Here is a 22,939-nt window from a genome sequence, read left to right as displayed (position 1 = left end):
TTCTCAAGGAGGTGGGAAGACAAACAGTCTTTTGTGCCACTTCTGGGAGCAAAAGACAGTCTGGCAGGTGAGGTTTTGATTCTAACACACTAGATCTTCTGTATATTGTGATGGTTTCGGGGCTGGGGAGGGTAACAGGGCAGACTCTTTGAGACCAGAACTGCCTTAGAAACTACAAGCTGCAAGATAACACCGTGCACCATCCTGCATCAGCCCCACAGGGACACTCACTGCAAATGGAGGCAATTTCACGGGAGGCCATGCAGACCACCGTGCACCATCCTGCATCAGCCCCGCAGGGACACTCACTGCAACTGGAGGCAATGTCATGGGAGGCCATGCAGACGAAATGTCCCAGGCAGCCAGCCAGAGCCAGAACACTCTCCCTTCCTATTCTCTCTGCTCCCAGCAGCCCATAAAACCACGAAGCAAGAACTCTCCCTGAAAGAGAAGAGGGAGCACTCTGCCCCTCCCGTCATCTCTCACTATTGCCCCGGCTCCCAGCCCAGGGTGGGGGCAGCGAGAGGGAGGAACGGCTGGCAGGAGGCCACACCCGCCGCTGCATGGCCGTCTGCTGGGTGGGGTAAACAGTGAGCTGGTCGGTACTGTGAACACGCGGGCATCTCTCCCTCTCTGGACTTATCAGCTCTCTATCATGAGCAGATGCAAGGGCCCACATCTCCTTGCAGCTGGTTGGCTATGCATCTGTGCTCTAGGCTGGCTGTTCCTTGTGGGTTCCCCGTTCAAGACTGTGGTGAGAATAGAAGGGGAGAAAAGCTAGTGTGGACCCAAGTCCAGGCCAAGTTCTCCACCCCATCAGAGGTAAAACAGCTGATGGGCGGGCTCCTGTCTGAGTCCTGTGTCTAGTTTTTGACTGGCTTAGAACTTGGATGGGAGAGTAATGGGATGGTCACTTTCAGGACACACAGTGACTGGTCATAGAGATAAACCATAGCAACACCCAGAGTTGTGGCAAGCAGGCTTGGTCCTGGGTCCATCCCAGATCACGGTATGCCCACTCCTGTAGAGGCATATGGATGTGCTTGTGCGCATGCACACACACACAGACACATGCACACACAGACACACAGACACAGACAGACATAGACACACACACATACACATAGACACACACCCATACACATAGACACACACCCATACACATAGACACACACACACACAGATGTAGACACACACAGACACACCCACAGATGCGTGACCCCATCCAGTTCAGCCCCAGGCAGACGAACCTGGATGAGCTCAGCAGCGGGTTTCCTCCTTTTCTCAAAGTGCTTCTGGCGGTGCTGTTCCTGTACCTTGAGCGCCAGCCCGGACCCCAGGATGCCCTGAAGGGAGAGGTCAGGCCCTGAGGTCAGCTCCCCCAAGCCTCTCCTGGAGCCCCACCCCAACTCTCAGGCCCCAGTGATGACACCGAGCGAAGGGGAGAAGAAAAGATCCCTTCTTTGTCTTCCAGGCAGTGGGGGCCGGGTTAAGTGGGGCCTTGGAGTCAGGGTTCAATCCCCGACTCTGCCACTCCCAGCAGGGAGGCCCTGGGCAGCCTCTTCTCTGCTGCATCTCAGGTTCTTCCACGGGGAAGTCAGACAGCGGCACCCACCTCACAGTTCTGTGAGGGAAAAATGAGATGACGTAACAGGGACTGCCTAGTAAGGAGTAGGAGGTGCAACAGATTCCCAGTTAATTCTATCATGTATACTATCATGTAAGAATTGAATCGCCAGTCTATGTCTGACGCAGGATACAGCATGCTTGGGGCTGGTGCATGGGGATGACCCACAGAGATGTTATGGGGAGGGAGGTGGGAGGGGGGTTCATGTTTGGGAACACATGAAAGAATTAAAGATTTTAAAATTAAAAAAAAAAAATTAATGGAATTTAAAAAATATTTCAGTTGCTTGAATTGTCACATGAGACTTTTACTCTGGCTGGCATTTCTCCGAATTGTGATCTGTTTTGATTTCTAGGTCAAACTCTCATGTGGAGTACATGGCAGGGTTGGGGGGGGCACACCCCTTTCAAGTTGAAAGAGAATTTAGAGACCATGTCCCATGCCCCTCATCTTTTATAGATAAAGAAACTGAGAGTCAGAAAGGTCATCTTCCCAAGGTCAAACAGCTTAGGGAAACACACTGGACAGCTGTGATGGATGAAGGGAGGGCTGCGATGGATGAAGAGCCTCAGCATCAAAAGGATAGGAGATGAAGGGCAGGGAAGAGGGGCTGTTACACTGGAAGGTTCTTTTCAAGCTTTGTGATTAAGAGCCACGCTTGAAGGAGCAGGCCTGGGTCCCTGGCTCTACAACCCATTAGCCCTGTGACTATGGAAACTTAACTAACCCAATAAAGCCTGTCTCCTCATCTGGAAAATGGGGAGAAATGCACACCAAACTCCAAGTGTTTTTACAAAGATTAAATGAGACAGTGTAAGGGAAGCACATGGCATGAATCTGGTTCACAGCAAGTTCAACAATGCTGTATATTATTATTGCTGCTATGACGCCGATGGGCACTGGGCTTTGGGAAGTTATTCTACCAGGGATCAAGAATTTGAGGGAAATGCATTTTTTTTTAACACAAACTAGAAGATGACAGGGCAGAGAAGGGAAGTCACAAATATAAAGGACTCGCTATGTGCATGGAATATGGGCATGAAAGACATAATCAAGCCCCAGGGGGCTCACATTCTCCTGGGGAAGCAGATTTGGAATGTGAAATCCCAGGTGGGCTCAGAAATGCTTTTACAGAGCGATGCCCAGAGGAGGGAGTGCTGAACTCAGCCTAAAGAAGGCAGCATTGAACTGGGTCTGGAGGATAAACAACATGTCCCTGTATAACACAGGGAACTATATCCAATATCCTGTGATAAGCCATAATAGAAAAGAATATTTTTAAAAAGAGTATGAGCTCAGCTTGGTGCTCTGTGATGGCCTAGAAGGGCGGGATGGGAGGGAGGTCCAAGAAGGAGGGGCTATAAGGAAACGTATGGCCGATTCACTTGGTTGTATAGCAGAAAAAACGCAACATTGTAAAGCAATTATACCCCAGTTTTTAAACAAAGAATGCCTATATGTACATGTGTCACTTTGCTGTAAAGCAAATGTTCACAACACCGTAAATCAACTATAGTTCAATAAAATTTTTTTCAGAAAAGAAACTGAGTCTTGAAAGAGGAGTAGGTGTTTGGGGGGGATCACTCCTGGCAAAGAGCCACACAGCCTGTGGCAGAGACAGGACAGCTTTGGGTTGATGGGGCTGGAAATCAGGATACGAGAAGGTGGAAGATGAGGCTGGACGGCTGAGCTGGGGCCAGGCAGTGACGGATCCTGCCCATCATCAAGGGATAACAGTGAGGGCACTCACGGCTGGCAGGGCAAAAAAGGAGACGCCGATTAAGGAAAAGGTGGCTGCGATCAGACGGCCTTCCCACGTTTTGGGCGTCTTGTCTCCGTAGCCAATGGTGGCCAGTGTAATCTGAAAAGAGAAGCGTTCAGACACGGGGCTTCCCGGGGGAGGAGGTCAGTGATGTATCAGCCGAGCTTTACCCATAAGCCTTTGTACTGACTGGGGCACTGTCCCGTTTAGAACAAGACTCCCATGGGAGGGAAGGTGCTAAAGACCAGCAGTCTTATATAGGAGCCTTGAGACCACATCTGTTTCTAAGCTAAGGATTTCTTCCCTATCGTCAGTCAACAGGTATTTCAAGGATTGCAAACATGCGTATGTGCATATATATTCATGTGTATGTTTGCAAATGCGTGACTTTGTGTATAGCCATGATCCTGAATGTATGTGCTCTCGTGCATGTACTTACATGTATTGTGTGTATGGGTGTGCATGCCTAATGTCTGGGCCCGTGTCTGTCCAGGTATATGTTGAATATTCCTCTGTGCGTTTACACTTGTAGGTTATCAGCACACTTGTACTTATGAACATGGAAGTCAGGCTACAGGAGTAGCTAAGAGTGTGGCCTCTGGAACCCAAATGCTTGAGTTCAAATCCCAGGTTAAGCACTAACTTGGCTCAGAGAGCTTTGAATTAGTGACTCAACCCCTTCAGGCCTCAGGTTCTCCAATTCGAAAAAGTGAAAGTGTTATAGTTGCTCAGTCGTGTCCGACTCTTTGCGACCCGCTAGACTGTGGCCCGCCAGGCTCCTCTGTCCAAGGAATTCTCCAGGCAAGAATACTGGAGTGGGCAGCCATTCCCTTCTCCAGGGGATCTTTCCAACCCAGGGATCGAACCCAGGTCTCCTGTACTGTAGGAGGATTCTTTACTGTTTGAACCACCAGGGAGCTAATAATAGGAGTTATTTGCACTTAAACTGTGTTTATAAATGTAAAGTGCTTCAACAATGCTTTAATACCACATGCCCGATGGGGTGGGGCCATGTGTCTCTAGGTGTGCTTGAGGGTCTGGGTATATACATCTGCTTCTGCCACTGAGTCTGCACAGCATAGCCTGGCTAATGACAGGTAAGGTCCCTGAGTGACCATGGGACGAGACTGATCAGAGCCCTGACTTCTAGGGAAAAGCCCGCCTTCCAAGGGCCCCCTGCAGGGTACGTCTCCTGAGGGGGGTTCCTAAATGGAGGTGCTCTCCTCTCCCCTGTGCTGAAGAATGCAGCTGCCCAACCCCATATGTCCGCATCACACCCTCCACATCCTTCCGGCCCTCCAGCCGACCCCCACGGGACAGCTTTCAAGGTGGTGACTCACCAGGCCCCACCACAGGGCATCTGCATAGGTCTCAAATTCCTCTTTCATCTCTTCTCCTTGGGCATCCACCTCCGGCACATCTTTCTCAACCAGGTAGACGAGAAATGAAGAAAGGATGAGCGTCAGGAACCCGATGTACCAGGCGGTGATGAGCTCCTGGGACAGCAAGCAGTGGACAGGGAAGGGGTCACTGCGTGGAGGCTGGGAGGACGTTGCAGGCAGACACACTGGAGCTGGAGTGCAGGTTTACCAGCTCTGGGACACGGGCCAGTTACTCACCTTCTCTGATCCTCCCCTCCCATCACTGGAAAATGGGGGTCATTGTTTTCATCATTAACAGAATGAGGGGATGGCTCTAGAAGGAGAGGGAGAGCTCTGTGGTCACTTAATCACAGCTCAAGAGGCTTCACGGGGAAGTAAGAAGGCAGGAGGGACAAGGCTCGGGACTCAGGAGACCCTATTCTCTGCAGGATTGGGAAGAACAACCATAAAGCTCTTTCCACTTGGAAAGTGACAGCGAGGGGGAATTATCCTGGCAGAAGGGACAGAGGTGTGGATGGGGACCCAGCCCTGCCACTAACTGACTGTGTGACTCTGGGCAGATGACCTCTCCTCTTCAGCCTCAGTTTTTTCATTTTTAAAATGAAGGGACTGAACCACAGAATTTCAAAAAGTGCCACAGATACTTCAAATGCAGATAGGCATTTTTTATATGAAGTAACCACATACTGATTTAAACTATATTAGCATAAATTAAACAAAAAACCATTATTTCGTGGATATCATCGCATGATAGACTGGGATATCCTTGAAAACAAGAGAGAGCTGATGTAAAGGAAAAATGTGAAGGGTGGTAATGGTAAGAGTGGTACACAGACATGGCAAAGATGGGCAAACCACTGAAGTTTCAAACACCCTGACCATGATGATCCCTGAGGCACTTCCTATGTCTCTCATTCTATTCCACCTCCAAGGGTTACCCTGGTAGGTTGGGCAGAAGAAAGTCAAGGTCATGGGCAAACACAGTCTGGAGATTAGGCCTAACATTCCTGCTAAGTCATCACAGAACGGAGGGATAACAAACACATGAAAAGATGCTCAACATCACTCATTATCAGAGAAATGCAAATCAAGACCACAATGAGGTACCATTTCACACCAGTCAGAATGGCTGCGATCCAAAAGTCTACAAGCAATAAATGCTGGAGAGGGTGTGGAGAAAAGGGAACCCTCTTACACTGTTGGTGGGAATGCAAACTAGTACAGCCACTATGGAGAACAGTGTGGAGATTCCTTAAAAAATTGCAAATAGAACTCCCTTATGACCCAGCAATCCCACTGCTGGGCATACACACGGAGGAAACCAGAATTGAAAGAGACACATGTACCCCAATGTTCATTGCAGCAGTTTATAATAGCCAGGACATGGAAACAACCTAGATGTCCATCAGCAGATGAATGGATAAGAAAGCTGTGGTACATATACACAATGGAGTATTACTCAGCCATTAAAAAGAATACATTTGAATCAGTTCTAATGAGATGGATGAAACTGGAGCCGATGATACAGAGTGAAGTAAGCCAGAAAGCAAAACACCAATACAGTATACTGACACATATATACGGAATTTAGAAAGATGGTAATGATGACCCTGTATGCGAGACAGCAAAAGAGACACAGATGTATAGAATGGACTTTTGGACTCTGAGGGAGAGGGTGGGATGTTTTGGGAGAATGGCATTGAAACATGTATACTATCATGTAAGAAATGAAATGCCAGTCTATGTTCGATACAGGATACAGGATGCTTGGGGCTGGTGCATGGGGATGATCCAGAGAGATGATATGGGGTGGGAGGTGGGAGGGGGATTCAGGATTGGGAGCTTGTATACACCCGTGGTGGATTCATGTCAATGTATGGCAAAACCAATACAGTATTGCAAAGTAAAATAAAGTAAAAAAAACAAAAACAAAAACAAAAACACACCAGGAAAAAAAAAAAAAAGAAAAGTCATCACAGAGAATGAAGCCATTCACATCAACAGAGTTCATCTATCCGACCATCCTCGGCCAATCAACGGGCCTCCTGGGCGCATCGCATCTCGCTGAGCCTTTGCTCACACTGGTCCTCTGTCCTCCCGGCCCCTCCCTGGGGGCCCAACCCGAGAGCACTGGGGCACCTAAGACCCGTGTCATCTCCATTATGAGAGCTTTCTGGATGTGTGCTCCCTCAACTAGAGCGAGCTTTCATTTCTAGCTTTTTTTTTCCTTCTACGTCTTCATCATATTCTAAACAGATGTTAAGTCTCTATTACGCTCATTCGCTTATAGGTCTGACCTTTGCCACAGAATCGCGTGCCTGGTGCACTCGGGTGAGTTCACAGCAGACAGAGGTTGTCTGAGACGCTGCGGACAATCCAGCAGCCCTTTCCCTCCATGAGTGTCCACTCCACCGAGGTTTGAGAAGGAAAGGATGAAGTGGCTGGTCCTTCCCCAGTCACGAACCTTTCACCCTGTTGACTGTGATTCCAGCGTGACTATGTTCTTTCATACTCTCCGCCTCCAAATGCTGAACCAGAGAAACAGCTGTCCATGTGCGTATGGAAGTCCCGGCTGTGTGGGATGAAGAGCTGGCAGCGATCACTGGGGAGGGAAATGAGTCCTCACTGTGCCTTGCAGTCATTCAAAGGCCATTCAAGGTAATTCTGACTTGATGCAATGTTCGCCAGCCGCTCCGTGGCAGCGGCGGCTCCCCGACGTCCACCGGCTCCTGCACACGCCTGAGCCCCCCAGCAGTCAAGTGGCAGTTGAGGGTTTGGGATCCAGTCTGTGGGAGGGATGGGAGCTACTTCCTGTGTTAGGTCCATTCTAGAGGATGCTCGCCGGCCCGCTTCCCTTGCCTCAGTGACTCAAGGTTCATTTCCTAGACAAACCAGGACCACTCGACCCGCATCAGACACCGTGTGCACGAGAAGATGCCCACATTTTTGTCCTAAGGCACAGAGACTCCAGGGCTTATTTGTTCTGGAAGCAGAGTCTGGCCGATCCCAACTTTAGTAAGAGCATTAAAGTCCTACCCTGTGTGGGCCCCTCACTCTTCATCTCTGAGTTTCCAGGAGAGTCCAGCATGGAACTTGGCCCAGAGAACACGTTTTTTTGAATGAATGAATGAAGAAATGAAGTGGTGTTTGTTCACCAGGTTCAGAGAAGGAACAGGTCTAAGCTCCTGCAGTTCGTAAATGCTGGACTCAAATCCAGGTAAGCGCTTATAGTTTCTGAACACATTGCCTGCTCTGGAAGTGAAGGCCAGGCCTGCAGCCCCGCTAGAGCTCAGGGACAGTGAAAGGCTAAGGGCTCGTCCAGCGGGGACTGCTGGGGGGAAAGATGGGGCGCAGAGCTGGCCGAGCAGTCGCTCTGTCTGCCGTCTCCTGCTGCAGACCTGTGACTGTCCTGACTTCCTGACTCCACCCCCTCAGGCGCAGGTGTGGGGTCCAGCGGTGGCGTGGGCCATCTTTTCCCAGGTATTACATGGCAAACATCCAACTGCCACATATTCTAATCTGAGGGAACACAGGACAACGGCCTTACCCAGACATTTTCAGTCCTGATTTCCACCAGAGCCGTGAATCAGTTCAGCTGCATGGACACCAGCTTAGGTGTTGCTAACATGTCCTCTGATTAAAGATAAAATAAGGACTTCCCTGGTGGTCTAGTGATTGAGACTCTGCACTCCCAATGCCAGGGGCATGTGTTGGGGAACTAGGGTCCCATATAGCACAGGGCATGGCCAAAGGGTAATAATAACAATAAAATAATAAAATAGTTCAGGTGAAGAAAGAACTCTCAAAAAAAAAAAAAAAAAAAAAAAGCCCTGTCTCCCTGAGCCTGTGGCCAGAAGTGGAGCAGACAGGGAATAAAACATGTATGGGAAGAAACTACGCTTTCAGATGTGAGACTTAAGTGTTTTGAATTAGTATTTCATTTTCTTTCTGTATTTGTTTGTACTGTTTGGAATAATACATGCTACTACTAATGAGCACTAATTATTCGCCAGGTACTGACACGTACCTTGGCTCATGTGAGCAGCCAGAAGTATTCACATTTTAACCACTGAGGAAGCTCTCACGAAAAGAGAGCAGCATTCTTAAAGTCTTACGGCTCAAAGGTGGCAGAGCCGCAATTTGCACCGAGCTGCTGTCTGACTCTTAAGCTTCTATTCATTCTACTATGAGCTGCTGGCATATCTGGGTGTATACCTGAATGGGAGGAATCCAGGAGCTTTGCAGGGGCATTCTGGGCTTGCCCCAGTTGGGTGGCAGGTGATGTTAAGAATTGTAAGGAGAACTCTGAGCTCCTCAATGGCAACTCGGCCCGGGCTCCGTGCTTTCCGTGTAGTTCCCCAGAAGCAAAGTTTGAGACGGAGCTTTACGAGCACGTGAGGGCTGCCCTGGTGGCTCAGATGGTAAAGAATCCACATGCCAGGAGATGCAGGTTCGATCCTGGGTTAGGAAGATTCCTTGGAGAAGGAAATGGCAACCCACTCCAGTGTTCTTGTCTGGAGAATCCCATGGACAGAGGAGTCTGGCAGGCTACAGTCCAAGAGGTCACAAAAGAGTCAGACATGAGTGAGTGACTAAACAACAACCATGATGATTGAGGGAGGGTCTTGGGACAGAGGGAATGAGAGAAGCTGGACAGGGCAGAAGACAGAGCTCAGCGAGGTTGTGCTCCGTGCTGGAGCCTCCCTCAGCCGGATTCCACGGGAAGCTCTGCAGCGTGAGCTGCCCCACAGGGCTGGTCCCGACACAAGGCAGCTCCTCGTGTCAGTGGGTCACTGGCTGTGGGCCTCCCTGATGGGGGAGGCGGAAGCTGAGAACAATAGAAGCTCCTGGGCCGGGCAGCTCTCCTGTGCTTCTCCAGGGAAGGGACAGCTGGGAACATCAGCAGCCAACTCTCAGAGCAGTTAAAGGGCTGAGCACATCCTCTCAGGAACAGGGGCCTGTTCCAGGTGCCAACCATGTACACTGTACCCACCAAGACTGGCACAAGAAGATTGTCTCTTCGCAATGAAGGCAGCTTTCCTTTGTCCCCTAAAGCAGGGGTCCCCAACCTCCAGGATCTAATGCCTGATGATCGGAGGTGGAGCTTATGATTTAATAATAATAGAAATAAAGCACAGACTAAATGGTAATGCACTTGAATCCTCCCAAAACCACCCCTACCGCTGATCCATAGAAAAACGGTCTTCCACAAAACTGGTCCCTGGTGCCAAAAAAGCTGGAGACTGCTAAGGAACACACATCTCAGGAGCCTTTTGCTCTGATTTTTTCTGAACTGGCCTCTGAGTGTTTTTTTTTTCCCTGCCACTCAGAGGTTTTCCTTCATTTCTCCAGGGTCCAGCCAAGGCGGGATATTAAAAGACAGTGGTACCAAAGGTTTGGGCTAACCGTAGTAGAGAAATGCAGAGCGTGGCACCTCCAGATACACTGGCCTCTCCCTAGGTTTCCACTCCTGCTTGAGCGCATGGAAGTCCGGGCCAAGCCCCACTTGGTCTTAGCTTCTCATCTTGCCTTGTAGAGGCAAGAGCCACCACTAGCAAGCCACTGAACAGGGGCTCTGAAGCCAGACAGCCTGGGCAGCTCACTTCCTCTTTCTGTGTCTGCTTCCTTATCCCTGAACTGGGGTAAGAACAGTGCTGATCCTGGGGTAAGCCAATCTGTATCAAATACCAAGTTCGGGCACTGTGCTTCTGGCTACATAACAGCAACAGCAACTGAGCCACCGTATCTATGAACTGAGTGTATTCTAAGTCTTTTCACCCTATGAGGTGAGTGCATATCATTTCTGTATTATAAAGGCAGGAGAGAAGACCCAGAGTGGTTACAGTGTGTGTCAGTCGCTCAGTCATGTCCGGCTCTTTGTGACCCCATAGACTGTAGCCTGCCAGGCTCCTCTGTCCAAGGGATTCTCCAGGCAAGAATACTGGAGTGGGTGGCCATTTTCCTTCTCCAGGGGATCTTCCCGACCCAGGAATCGAACCAGGATCTCCTGCACTGCAGGCAGATTCTTTACCATCTGAGCCACCAGGGAAGCCTAGAGGGGTTACAGGAAGTCTCCAGAGACACACCAGTAGAGTCTGGATCCCAATCCGCCCAGGTGACTTCCTTCCACTCCACACGGCTCTGCATTAGGGACCCCAGCATTATCATCCCTGTGTTTACAAAGAGGAAAACTGTGGTCAAAGAGGGCTGAGTGATGTGGCCAGCGTTGTTTGCATCTGGTCTACCTGTGTGTACCTTCCTCCTCCCCACCACCATCAGCGGTGGCAGGACCCTCTGGGGACACCGTCCGGGAGGGGATGCCGTGGACCGGATGCGGGTAGGAAGGAAGCAAGCCCTGGTGACCCAGCGGCTTCTGGGCGGCACTTACTTTGCTGTGGGCGCAGATGGCCGAGCCCAGGAGCTTCCAGGTGCCGCCCCTCCGGTCCATTCGCAGCATCCGAAGGATCTGCAGGAAGCGTAGGCTCCGCAGGGACGTGGCCAGGACGTTGCCCTGGTTTCCCACGGCAACCACCGGCACGGACGCGATCAGCACGAAGATGTCTGGAAAGAGGGCAGAGGGAGGCAGGGAAGAGAGAGAAGAAGGTCAGGCCAGGGCGCAGGAGCCGTCACGGAACTGTTGGCCACAGACGGGAAGGTGCCGTGTTAAATCGTGACACCCGCGGGATACGTTTTCTTCTCAGAGGGTGAGGAAACACGAGCTCAGAGCGTGAATCCCTTTCCAGGGCCGTGCAGCCGGATGCGGCCGAATGCGGCCGAGTTGGGATTGGATGCAGGACGCCAGCGCTCACTCCAATCCCAGGGAAGTGATGCTCCACGACCCTCCAGCCGTGGTCCTTCGGGGTCCCTCTCTGGCCGAGAGGGGATTGGGGCTGCCCAGGTGGAGGAGGGGTCTGAAGCTCATGCTGTCTGACTGTGGGTTCAGACGGTAAAGCGTCTGCCCGCAATGCTGGAGACCGGGGTTTGATCCCTGGGTCAGGAAGATCCCCTGGAGGAGGGCAAGGCAACCCACTCCAGTATTCTTGCCTGGAAAAATCCCATGGACAGAGGAGCCTGGTGGGCTACAGTCCATGGGGTCACAAAGAGTCGGACACGACTGAGAGACTTCACTTCACTTTCAGTTTCCCCTGCAAGCAAGCCCTGAGAGGGTCCTGGCTGCGGCTGACTGAAAGGGAGGTGAACTCAGGAAGTGGAAAGGAGGGGAGAGGGACGCAGGGGAAAGGCCAGGGCAGGGGTCTTGTGGGGGCTGCCGCTGCAGGAACCTCAGAGCTGTAGGCAGAACACCTCCCACCACCGCCCCTCTGAAAGATGGGAGCTGGGGTCTCTGTCCACAGGCTCCTGCCCTCTGCTGGCCGAGGGGGTCATCAACATTCCCACACTTCTGAGCTGCACTGCCCAGTGAGCTCCCTCAGTTTCAGAGAAGGCCCTGGGATAGTGCAGGGAAGCATGGGACCCGCCCCAGACATGGGGGGATGCTGTCAGGAGGTGAGCCAGAAACGTCCACCAGAGCGGCAAGCAGAGGCCAAGGGGGTGAGACAGTTCTCAAAGGGCCAAGCTGGCTCCTGAAGTGAAAAGGTCACAGATGGAAGGAAGAGGGCCCTGGTCTCGCTCGCATTCTCTTCGATGCTCCTCCCCACTACTCCAGGATCTATTATGTCCCCACTGTACTGCACGGGACTAGCAAGCACAAAGGATCCCATGATCCAATAAATCAGAAAAAAATTCAATTAAACAGGTTTTACTACTGCAGGACTTCTCAGGGCCTTTAATGTACTATTATGTCCTGTGGCTGTCACTTTTACCAGTGAAGTCTAGCCTTCCTCAAAAGAGTTCAACCACAGAACTCTTTAGTTGGTTTGTTTTTGCAAGGGCATCAGGATACAAGGAAGACACTTGGAATGTTTATCCAACGGGCCAAGCCCAAGCTTCTGAAAACCCTCTGTGACCCAGCCCTAGGGAACCTTCTAGAAGCTCGTGTGGTTTTCTGGGTTCACGGTGGTCTCTCACATCTCCATACCTTTGTTTGTGCCGGCTGCCCTGCTCGGATTAGGCTCTTAAATCCACACCAAGTATGTCTGCCCCAAAAAGCTGGCATCCTTTCGACCATGTGAAGGTGTCTCCCATATATACCTAAACTCTGGGGAAAACTGGGGGTCAGACATCTGGATATCAGTATGTCTATATCCTTGGTCAGGCTTCTCTATCTGTGTAAAGATATCCACTTTTCAGGTTTGCAGAAAATAAAACCTAGACACAGGGTAAATGTGACGTGAGTCTATGACACTCTGACCCTAGGGCAGCAAATCTCAGCGCAGAGAGACTCAGCCACAGTGACAGGGCAGGGTCTGCGGCTGTTTCACATAAGGAGGGCATGACGCACGTGCACAGGATAGCCACCCTCTGGTCAAACAGAGCAAAACAACTCTTCCTACGAGGGCCACGTTACGGAAGTTAGATGAGCAGAAGAGAAAATGCAGCAACATCAGCAAAGAAGCCAGCCAGGATGGTGGAGGCTAGGGACAGTCTCATCTCTCCAGAAGGGACAGGAGGGGAACGGAAGCTGGAGCTCTCTTACGATCCTAGAATTGTGAGGCTGTTCCACTGGAAACCCTCCTGTTCTGGTGGGCCTCCATATACTAGGACTGCTCTAAGTTGGCAGGGACCTCAGAATTTGGGCACCGTCAATCTCGAAGTCACCCCTTCCACGCCCTGCCAACACACACACACTCACACACACACAGACTTCTGGTCAGCACTGGAGAGGTCACCCCAAAGACGAAAAAGAAGTCAGCTTAACACATTATTGACCAGAGACATACTAACACATCTCTTGTTATCTGAACATTATTGATCAGAGATGTTATCAATATGCTTTTAAAGAGTGATACAATTAACATCACTGTGTGAAGTTGTTAGAGCTTAAAATTGATCAAGGGTTCATTATACAACTTATATTGTCATTATCATTCACATTTTGCTCCATTAGGTTTTTGTTCCAACCCTGTGTATATTACAAATGCAAATTTACTACCATAAAATTTTCAAAAATGATGCATCGTGAAGTTTTGGGTGAAGAAGAATTTTTTGGTGAATTTTACGCAGATAGTTTCTCTGACTATCTGAGAGACATAAATACCAGTGTCTCAGAAGATGACAGTTTTTCAGAATATAGCTCTGACATAGATGATGTGAATAGTAGACCAACAAAAAGACAAGAAAACCTCAGTGATTGATTCTGATACAGAAAGTGAAAATGAAACTCACAGGGCTGGAGAATGCTCCTTTGCTTCTACACAAGAGTAGACTGAAGACAACATTTCACAAACATTAGAAGACTTCACAGGTGTGTCAAGTGTAACTATTGAGTATAATGACGCACAAAGTGTTAGTGAAGTAACAATTAATTTTGGCTGGCCAGAATAAAAATTGCCAGCCACAGACATTAGTTTCTGCAAAAATCCCCTGGTCAATAATGAGTTAGGAGGTAAAGGATAGACAAGGAAAGAGGAAGGTGAAGGAAAGTTGGGGGTTTTGAAAGACTGAACGTTTGTTTCCTTTCAAATTCATATATTGAGTCCTGTCTCTTGGTGTGATGGTGCTGGGGGTGGGGCCTCTGGGAGGTGATTAGGTCATGGGGGTGGAGCCCTCATGAATGGGATTAGTGCCCTTAAGAAAGAAAGAGACTCCAGGGAGCCCCTTCCTCCTTGTGAGGACACAGCAAGAAGACAGCGTCTATGAACCAGGAAGAGAACTCTCACTAGAAACTGATCCTGCTGGCACCCCAGTCTCAGACTTTCAGCCTTCAGAACTGTGAGGAATAAATTCCTGTTATTTATAAGCTACTCTGTCTGTGGTATTCTGTTACAGCAGCTTGAACAGACTAAGACACAGGTAGACAGTCACGGAAGGAGGACAGAGGAAGAGAGAAAAAAATGTGGAGAAAATTAAGTAACTGAAAAGTTTTCCAATATTGCACATGTGCATGCATGCATACACACACACACCCTACCTGCATTCAAACTTCTGAGCACTAGACACACACCTCAGCTTTCCAGCCTCAGCAGCAGATGGGAAGAAGAAAAAGGGCTTCAGCTGATGGTGAGGGTGGTACTGTCCTCGGTGTGAGGTAACCTGCAAACCTGGCAACTTAGTCCCAGGTGATACAGAGGGAAACTGGCTGCTAGGACAGAGCAAGGGTCTAGCTCTTCCTCCCTGGGCTGGCCATTCATACCAAACAGGGCTGTATTCAGGCCTGGGAGTCAGTTTTCAAAAGGGCAGTGAGGAAGAAGCAGCAGCTCAGAGAGGAGGGTCTGTGATGCTAACAAGGTGGGATGTAACATGGAGCTGAAGTCATGAAGCACATTTTTCCTGAGGACAGGAGACTGTTGGAGTGGAGAGGAGGCACAGAATGGCTGAGCTCAAATATCTGAAGAGAGTCAGAGGAGTTAAGACGGAATGAATAAGCTTGAGAGGTGATGAGTGCCCTGTGACTGGAGGTGTGCAAGTAAATCTGGGGGAACCACATTAAGGCTACTGTGAAAGGAGCTGGAGCAGCAGACAGGAAGCCATGTTCAGCCAAATGCTCCTGAAGGTTCCTTCCAGCCCTGATATTCTATGATCCTCTAACTTTAACTATTTCTAGGAATTTGAAGCTCCAAGATTCCTAAGCATCACTGTAGGTGGATTTCATCCTGTCTCTGTATGACTTTGGTAGGATCTTCAGATGGGAACCTAGGGGTTCCCCCTAGGTGGGCTAGGGGTGGAGGTGGGTTCTATCCCGCACCAATAGGGGTGTGTGAGAGCTTCCACCCTCTCTGCTATGAAAATGCCTACATCCGGACGGAGGGGTATCCGTGACACATCCCCAGAGCAACTTTTGGGTCAGGACACAGCAACGTGGTGTTGCCCTCCCTCAGGAGGGCAAAGTGGTAGATTCTTGCAGATCTGGGTGTTAGGATGGAATCTGCTGCTTACTCCCTGTGTGACTGGAGAATGACTCAGAACCGTGAGCCTCAGTTTCCACCTCTGTAAAATGGGCATCATGTGATCCTACAGAAGTAATTCTCAACCAGCAATGGACGTGTCACACCTTCTAACGCCACTGCAGCCAACTGGAATGCAATTGGCAACTGTGGCTTCATAGGGACTGGGGGTGTTCAGTGTCCTACAACGGCTGGCACCTTTGCATTCCAAACGCCGAGAGTACCCCCCCCATCCCCACTCCCATGAAGAATCCCTGCCCTGTGGACTCATTCTAAAAAGAAGCCACAGGGGCAGGAATTCAGTACCTGCTGGAGGGTTGAAGGGAGCGTGAGAGGCGAGGCCGGCCCCCACCATGTGCAGGGTTTCCCAGACAAATTGTGTCTGCTTAAAATTGCCTCCAAGAAACAATGCACCCAAAGAGGGGGCCGAGGAGCCCCTGGGCCTGGGGTCAGGGCTCACCCAACATGCACAAGGGCTTCCTGGCAAACTTCAGTCGTCCCCGCCAGCCTTTGTATCGGCAGCAACAGCCGGCAGCCCAGATCCTCAAAGCAAACTCGGCTCCGAAGATGAAAATAGCAAATGTTTCCTGCGTGGAAGAACATATGGAGAGATGCTGATTAGCCGGGACCCAGTTGTCCGGAACCAGCGATTTCTGTTCTGAAGTTCTGAAGAGTTGGATTTCTGTGGTTGCCAGCTTGATGGGCAGAGGGGTTAGGACAGGCTGATCACCCCCATTCAGTGCGGGGCAGCGCCTGTCTTCACTAGCCGGCTGTCCCGAACATTAAGCCTTTTTTTTCTATGCTTTTTTTTTTTTTTTAATGGATCATTTCTTACAAATTCCTTTAATGTACTAAAAAGCCCCTAAGAAGTTCAGTTGAGTCAAAAGAAGAGGAATTGATGGAATTGTCCACGAGTTGTCTGGACCCTGGTATTGCTAAGTGTGGCCAGTGGTTATTGAGCGCAGCTCCGAGGTCAGGAATCACAGAGGTATTTTATAATATTACCCTCAGCTTATATTTTGAGAAACCAAGGTCCCCGGGAAGGAGTGGCTGAACAAATGTTTCAAGGCCAAAAGTGACCAAGAAGGAATTCCAGGCAGATCATCAGGCTCAGAGCTCACGCCCATCAGGGTCACACTGCGCTACGCTACTCTCGTCCCCCAGGACACAGAGACCGCTCCCTCCCTCCCAGGCCTCCCTTGGTGATCAGACAGAGACACTTTGCTCCTTCGGTTTGGTGACTTCCCTGGGGCTCTTGGGGAGTTGCAACAATCCTTGAAACTTAGTTCCTGGAATTGGGTGGCTTCCCAGGAGTCACCTGCTCAGGTCTCAGCTCCAGACCTGCCCTGAAAAGGAATCTGCTGGTTCGGACACCACGGGCATCACGCTTAGCTCACCAAATTAAGATTTATGAAATAGCAAGACCCCCCTAATTGGGGGGGGGGGTGGCATCTTTCCCTTGTGCAGAGGGTAGGGCCTCACCCTAAACAGGTGGGCTGATCCTAATCAAGGCATGGTCATTCAAAGGGCCAGCTGGCCAGTGCTGTCCGGGGTTGTAGCAGGAGACAGCTCTTCCTGGAAGCCACCTCCTGGCTGGGCATGGATGCTGCACTCAGCCTGTCGGTCTGTGCTCCTCGCCTTACATTTTTATATACCGAGGACGGGAGGAAATTGAGTCAGGGTGTTAGGCAATCTGCCCAAGACTGCTGCCTGCATGCTGTCCACCACATGCGGGATACAGACTGGACGGTGAAAATGGGCAGGGGCCAGGAGGAAGGACTTGGAGTTCTCATGGAGAAATGGGATTTGGTACTTGGCCTTGAAGGAAGAGGTCCTCAGGGTTTAGGGAGGAGAAATAGAGGCAGGGTTTGGAACCGAACACGCCTTTGTGTTACCTATCAGAAGGTTTATCGTTTAGCCAATGGGTCTTGGTTTCTGCTTTGACTTTGTTCGTGTCCCCTGTTCTCTAATCTGGAATAACACAAGGCCATTCGCTCCTTGCTCCACCTGTGCACCCGGAAGGCCTCATCAACCCGTTTGTCATTGCTTTTTCTTACTTCTGGACTTGGCCGGAGACTCCAGGAAACCAAAAGCAGTTGGGGAAACTGCACCCAAGGGCCTCCTTGTCCTCACCGCTGGAGGGCCCACCAGAGCGTCTGCCCCAGAAGCACGGCACCATGCTGGGCGCACATCTCACCAGCAGCAGAAGCCAGTCCCCCGAAACAGTCTCGTATTCCCTGAAGGTGGTCAGGACAGCCAGAATCAAGCACCCCAGGACAATCAGGAACCTAGAAGGGAAGGAAGAAAGAAACTAAGGAAGTGCCTTGTTCTGGATTGTGCCGAGGCTAGGCAGAAAACTAATAGCCAGGATGAAGCAACAGCATCCATTGGACGTAGGATTGGACTTGTTATGTTATCCCATTTAACCTCGTGACACAGCTGTGAGGCAGTTAGGAATTGATGCTACAATTATGGAAACCAGGTTTGAGAGAGCAACATGCATAACTTTACCAGCTAGTTAGTGGAAACAGTGAGAATTTAAGTTACAGCATCTGGTCCCAGCCCTAGAGGACTGCAGATTGCCTGACAAACCAAAGTTACCGCAAGCTTTGATCAATCAACTGGAATGTGACTACGTTAATCATGGGTCCTGCACACACAGAACTATGACCTTCAAACATATGAAAATACTCTTAGAATAAAAACAAATTCATCCGAAGATTGATAAATTCAAAGAAAGTCTCTGTTACCATTATCTTCATGTTATTATTTTTACAGTCAGTAGTTACTAAAGGAAATAATCTCTTTCAATTGGGGGATCTTCAGAATCGTTTCTGAAACTATCAAGCATGTTTCATGCTAGAAAGAATCCAAGCCACCGTGATGCAGAGCTGCTCATTGAAAAGTCACTGAGAGCTCATCTGGTTCATGCCCCTGCCTCAGGCAGAAGCTAACTGCAAACAATCCTCTGAGATGATTGTATTTATAAACTCCCTGTGTGTGAGAGAGTGAGGGTGGTGGAGAGACAGTGTGTGTGTGTGTGTGTGTGTGTGTGTGCACGCGCGTGCACTTGCTTCATCATTTCAGCAAAGAAAAGAGGTTCTCTGTCCCTCTTGGTGGGAGGTCTTTGGCTCAATGGTCAGCATGAGGTTCTCTGGGTGTCTAAGTGAAAGTGTTAGTGGCTCCATCGTGACCCTGTTTTTTGTGACCCCATGGACTATAGACCGCCAGGTTCCTCTGTCCATGGAATTCTCCAGGCACGAATACCGGAGTGGATAAGATTCCCTCCTCCAGGGGATCTTTCTGACCTACGGATTGAACATAGGTCTCCAGCACTGCAGGCAGATTCTTCACCATCTGAACCACGGGGGAAACCCTGGTGTCTAAGAGGGAAACTAAAGGACAGTGTGCAAGCGGGAGTCTTGGCACCGCAGACTCCAAGTCCTCCGGCTCTGTGTGATCCGGCACTGTGTCCTGCTAGGCTCCCACCCATGTCTTTCTGGTTTGTTTTTATGTAAGTGGGTGCCCAACTCGGGCATTCATTCATTCTTCCACCCATTGAATATTTATATGGTAGGCACTGAGGGAGGCAGAGCTGGAATCCAATGATGAACAAGCTGGATCTGTCCTCCTGAGCTGACGGTCCGGACAAACAGAAAACCAACTCATGGTGTGATGGTAAGGACCATGATGTAAGGAGGTTTGGAGTTGTCTGCTCCTGGAGCTGGCTTGGACCGGAGTCCTGGTCCCACCCCTTGATGATCTTGATTGCGTTTTCTGATCAACAGTCCTGCTGACCTGCAGATCTGACTCTGTCTCCAACCCTGTCTAAGAACCCAAATGAGATTTTCAACTCCCTCCTGTTTGGCCATTTTATTTTAAATTCATGACATGTGTGGAACCTGCTTACTCTTCATCTAAGTCTCTGGTGGTGATGATGATGGTAACAATCTCAACACCCAACACCACTCTTCAGTGAGCACTTACCGTCTGCCACCTTACACCTATCAGCTCATTTATCCTCACAACCTTCTCCCAAGGTAGATATGATCATTCCCGTTTTACCGATAAAGAGATTCTTCAGAAGGAATAATCACTAGCAGGATAACTGTCATCAGTAAAAAGACTACAGAGATCTTCCTGACCCAGGGATTGAACCTGCGTCTTCTGCAACTTCTGAACCGCAGGAGCATTTTATACAAACATGAATAAAAAACCTAGCCTTCATTTTCAAGGACTTCCTAGCCCAGTGGGGGAAACAGGACAAATGGTCACATGAGAGTCTGGCTGAGGTTATCATCTGAGTGTCCACAGGCTTTGGGAAAACAACACAGGAAGCATCCCAGAGGCTGTGGTCAGTGGGTTGGAAGGCTATCTGAGTCTTAGCTAGCATGGACCATATGTCCCAGTTTATCCAGGACATTCCCCATTCTATGTGTGTTGACCTGTAGCATGGACCCCTAGGCAATGTGAACAACATGTACATGTACAGAGAGTTCAAGGATACTAAACCCCGTTCAATTTTCTCCTTCAGTAAGGAGTGCGAGCCTTTTATGATCCGACCTTCCCCATCCCTTCTTGCTTCCCCACCCCCAGAATCACTGCGTTTCCTCAAGCCCTCTTCTCAATGCTCCTCTTCTCAATGCTCCTCTTCCCTGCCCACTTCCCCCACGTGCCCCTTTACCTCCTGCTAACACCTTGACAGCACCAGGCACACCTTGCATCTAGAGCCTTCCAGCTACTGCCTGAACAGTTCCTCATGTGATCCCTCCCTTGGGATCACAGAACACCCAGAGGCATTTCTATTCCAGTACTGATCACAGTCCGTTATCATTTGGTAATCACTGCTTGCACCGTGTCATAAAGACAGCGCACCATCTTAACACCCAGCATGAGAACTCGTCCCAAGGCAGGCACTGCCTGTGTCTAGCGAAATATCTTACAAATCCAGTTGAGGTGGAAGTTGCAACCCTCAAGGCATGAGACTGCTAAACTTCCCAGCAACAGAAAGCAGCCAGAAGTTGGAGATGGGGGTGGGTCTCCAGGGCTGAGAATGACAAAGAGGAGGAGATACGGCCACATGCTAAGGAGTTGTTAAGAACAAGCCTGGCTAAAATGAAGTTTGTGGCCTTGCATCTCCACCAATGGGACAGGGAGGCCAAGCTACAGGAGAATCAATGGGGGGAGGTGAGAGGGTGGACAACGTGCTATTCAAAGGCTTCAGGAGTATGTATGCAGAAGCCAGCAAGCCAGCAAAGATAGGTCATGCTATCATTTTGTGGACCTACTGTTTGAGGTCCAAGTGGGAATATCCAGCAAGCTGACCGAAATTCAAGTCTAAAGCTTAGAGGAGAGGTCGGAGCTAGGTGCTTAAGTCCCTTTAAGCTCTAATTGTGATTTCAGAGCCAGGTGAGGGGACAGCTCGACCTTAACCGGTCACCAATACGCAGTTTCAGCCTGGTTCCCATTCGCGGGGCGGGGGTGGGGGAGTGCAGAACCAGGCTTTAGCCAGCAGGGGGAAGCAAACGCTCGTCGGAACTTGGTATTTTCTTGCATCTCCAGGAATTGAAAAGTACTGGCAACCTGGGGAATTTACTTGCTGAGATTTAAAAACAATCATTAATTTATAAAGCGGAAGGCATCAAAGAAGCCCTCCTTCACCTGAGAAGGGGAAGCACTCTTTGGTCTCCAGAACATTTCACTTTACGCTGAAGATACGAACTCGATTCCAGACTCATGGGTGGAATTATCAGTCTCACCGATGGAAGACAGAGAGGTGTGGCTAGACGGGTTCTTCCCTTCTCTTCCTTCGTGTTTTATCTCTCTCTCTCTCTCCATGACTCACCGATTTTGTTTTTAAAGTATTTCAAAATTAATTTATTCATTCAACAAGTATTCTTAACATATACTCCACACAGGGCACATATTCCTATGTACGTGGGTCTAACACAGACAAATCATAACACAGTGTAGAACAGTCAGAATCATGATATAAATATATGTAGAGGTTGTGCGTGCAATTGGGGGAGGGGCTGCAGTTAAGGAGCATCTGAAGAAAACATCCTAGGATTATTTTGTCTGTTATTCTAATGCCAGTGGCTCAGCGCACCAACCTCCCTTTCAGCCATCTCAGGAGGCCAATTATTCTTTTACTTCCTCCGTCATGTGAGTTTCTTCTCTGTACCAGAGACATCAGTTTGCTGACAAAGGTCCACATAGTCAAAGCTATGATTTTTCCAGTAGTCATGTACAGATGTGAGAGCTGGACCGTAAAGAAGGCTGACCGCTGAAGAATTGATGCTTTCGAACTGTGGTGCTGAAGATTCTTGAGAGTACCTTGGACAACAATCAAACCAGTCAAATCAATCAATCCTAAAGGAAATTAGTCCTGAATATTCGTTAGAAGGACTGATGTTGAAGCTGAAATTCCAATACTTTGGCTACCTGATGCGAAGAACTGACTCATTGGAAAAGACCCTGATGCTGGGAAAGATTGAAGGTGGGACAAGAAGGGGATGACAGAGGATGAGATGCCTGGATGGCATCACCAACTCAATGGACATGAGTTTGAGCAAACTCTGAGAGATAGTGAAGGACAGGGAGGCCTGATGTGCTGCAGTCCATGGGGTTGCAAAGAGCTGGACACGACTGAGCGACTGAACAACAACATGCTTCATGCCACTTTTTTCTCTCTCTTCTCTCTTGCTTTTCTCTTCCTGGGGAGAGTCAACAGCTGCCCTTCTGTCTGCAGGGTCCCGACCGTCTTTCCAAATAAAACCAGTTGAGGTCAAGGGTCTTGATATGCCCTCAAACCAGACACCATCTCCTACCTGCCTCTTCCCACCCGAGCCTGGCCTCCCTTCATAAGAACAAAGCTGGACCCACCGGAAATCACGACAAATATCCCCTCAAGGATTTCATTCAAGGGGAACCCAAGAGAGTGAAAACTCTAGGATTTACCTGGTAATTTTTTTTTTTTTTTTGCATGTCATTTTCTCTTATACTCTGGAGAGCAGCAGTGCCAGGTGGGGACACTGTCACCGTTATATCCGTGCCCCCGTTTTACAGATGAGGACCACAGCCTTCAGGCTCAGGCAGTGGGGTCACCACAGGAGGAGGGGCAGAGATGCTGGGACCAGACCCCGTTCTGAGAATGACCATGAGGCTT

General features: G+C 49.6%; 1 protein-coding gene across 1 annotated transcript in view; it reads right to left on the bottom strand.

Moving 5' to 3' along the window:
- Positions 1-22,939, bottom strand: part of KCNQ3 (potassium voltage-gated channel subfamily Q member 3) — a 291,169-nt gene that overhangs the window by 26,931 nt on the left and 241,299 nt on the right. The window contains exons 2-7 of the mRNA XM_068983814.1: positions 17,969-18,059; positions 16,232-16,358; positions 11,160-11,332; positions 4,730-4,885; positions 3,378-3,488; positions 1,251-1,346 (exon numbers count right to left, since the gene is read on the bottom strand). Coding sequence (XP_068839915.1) covers positions 1,251-1,346; positions 3,378-3,488; positions 4,730-4,885; positions 11,160-11,332; positions 16,232-16,358; positions 17,969-18,059 — 754 coding nt within the window. The remainder of the gene's footprint in view (positions 1-1,250; positions 1,347-3,377; positions 3,489-4,729; positions 4,886-11,159; positions 11,333-16,231; positions 16,359-17,968; positions 18,060-22,939) is intronic.

The sequence above is a fragment of the Capricornis sumatraensis genome, chromosome 11 (assembly GCF_032405125.1).
Source record: "Capricornis sumatraensis isolate serow.1 chromosome 11, serow.2, whole genome shotgun sequence".
In the NCBI taxonomy this organism is placed as follows: domain Eukaryota; kingdom Metazoa; phylum Chordata; class Mammalia; order Artiodactyla; family Bovidae; genus Capricornis; species Capricornis sumatraensis.
The sequence above is the reverse complement of the archived record's forward strand: the minus strand, read 5'-3'. Positions and strand labels throughout refer to the sequence as shown.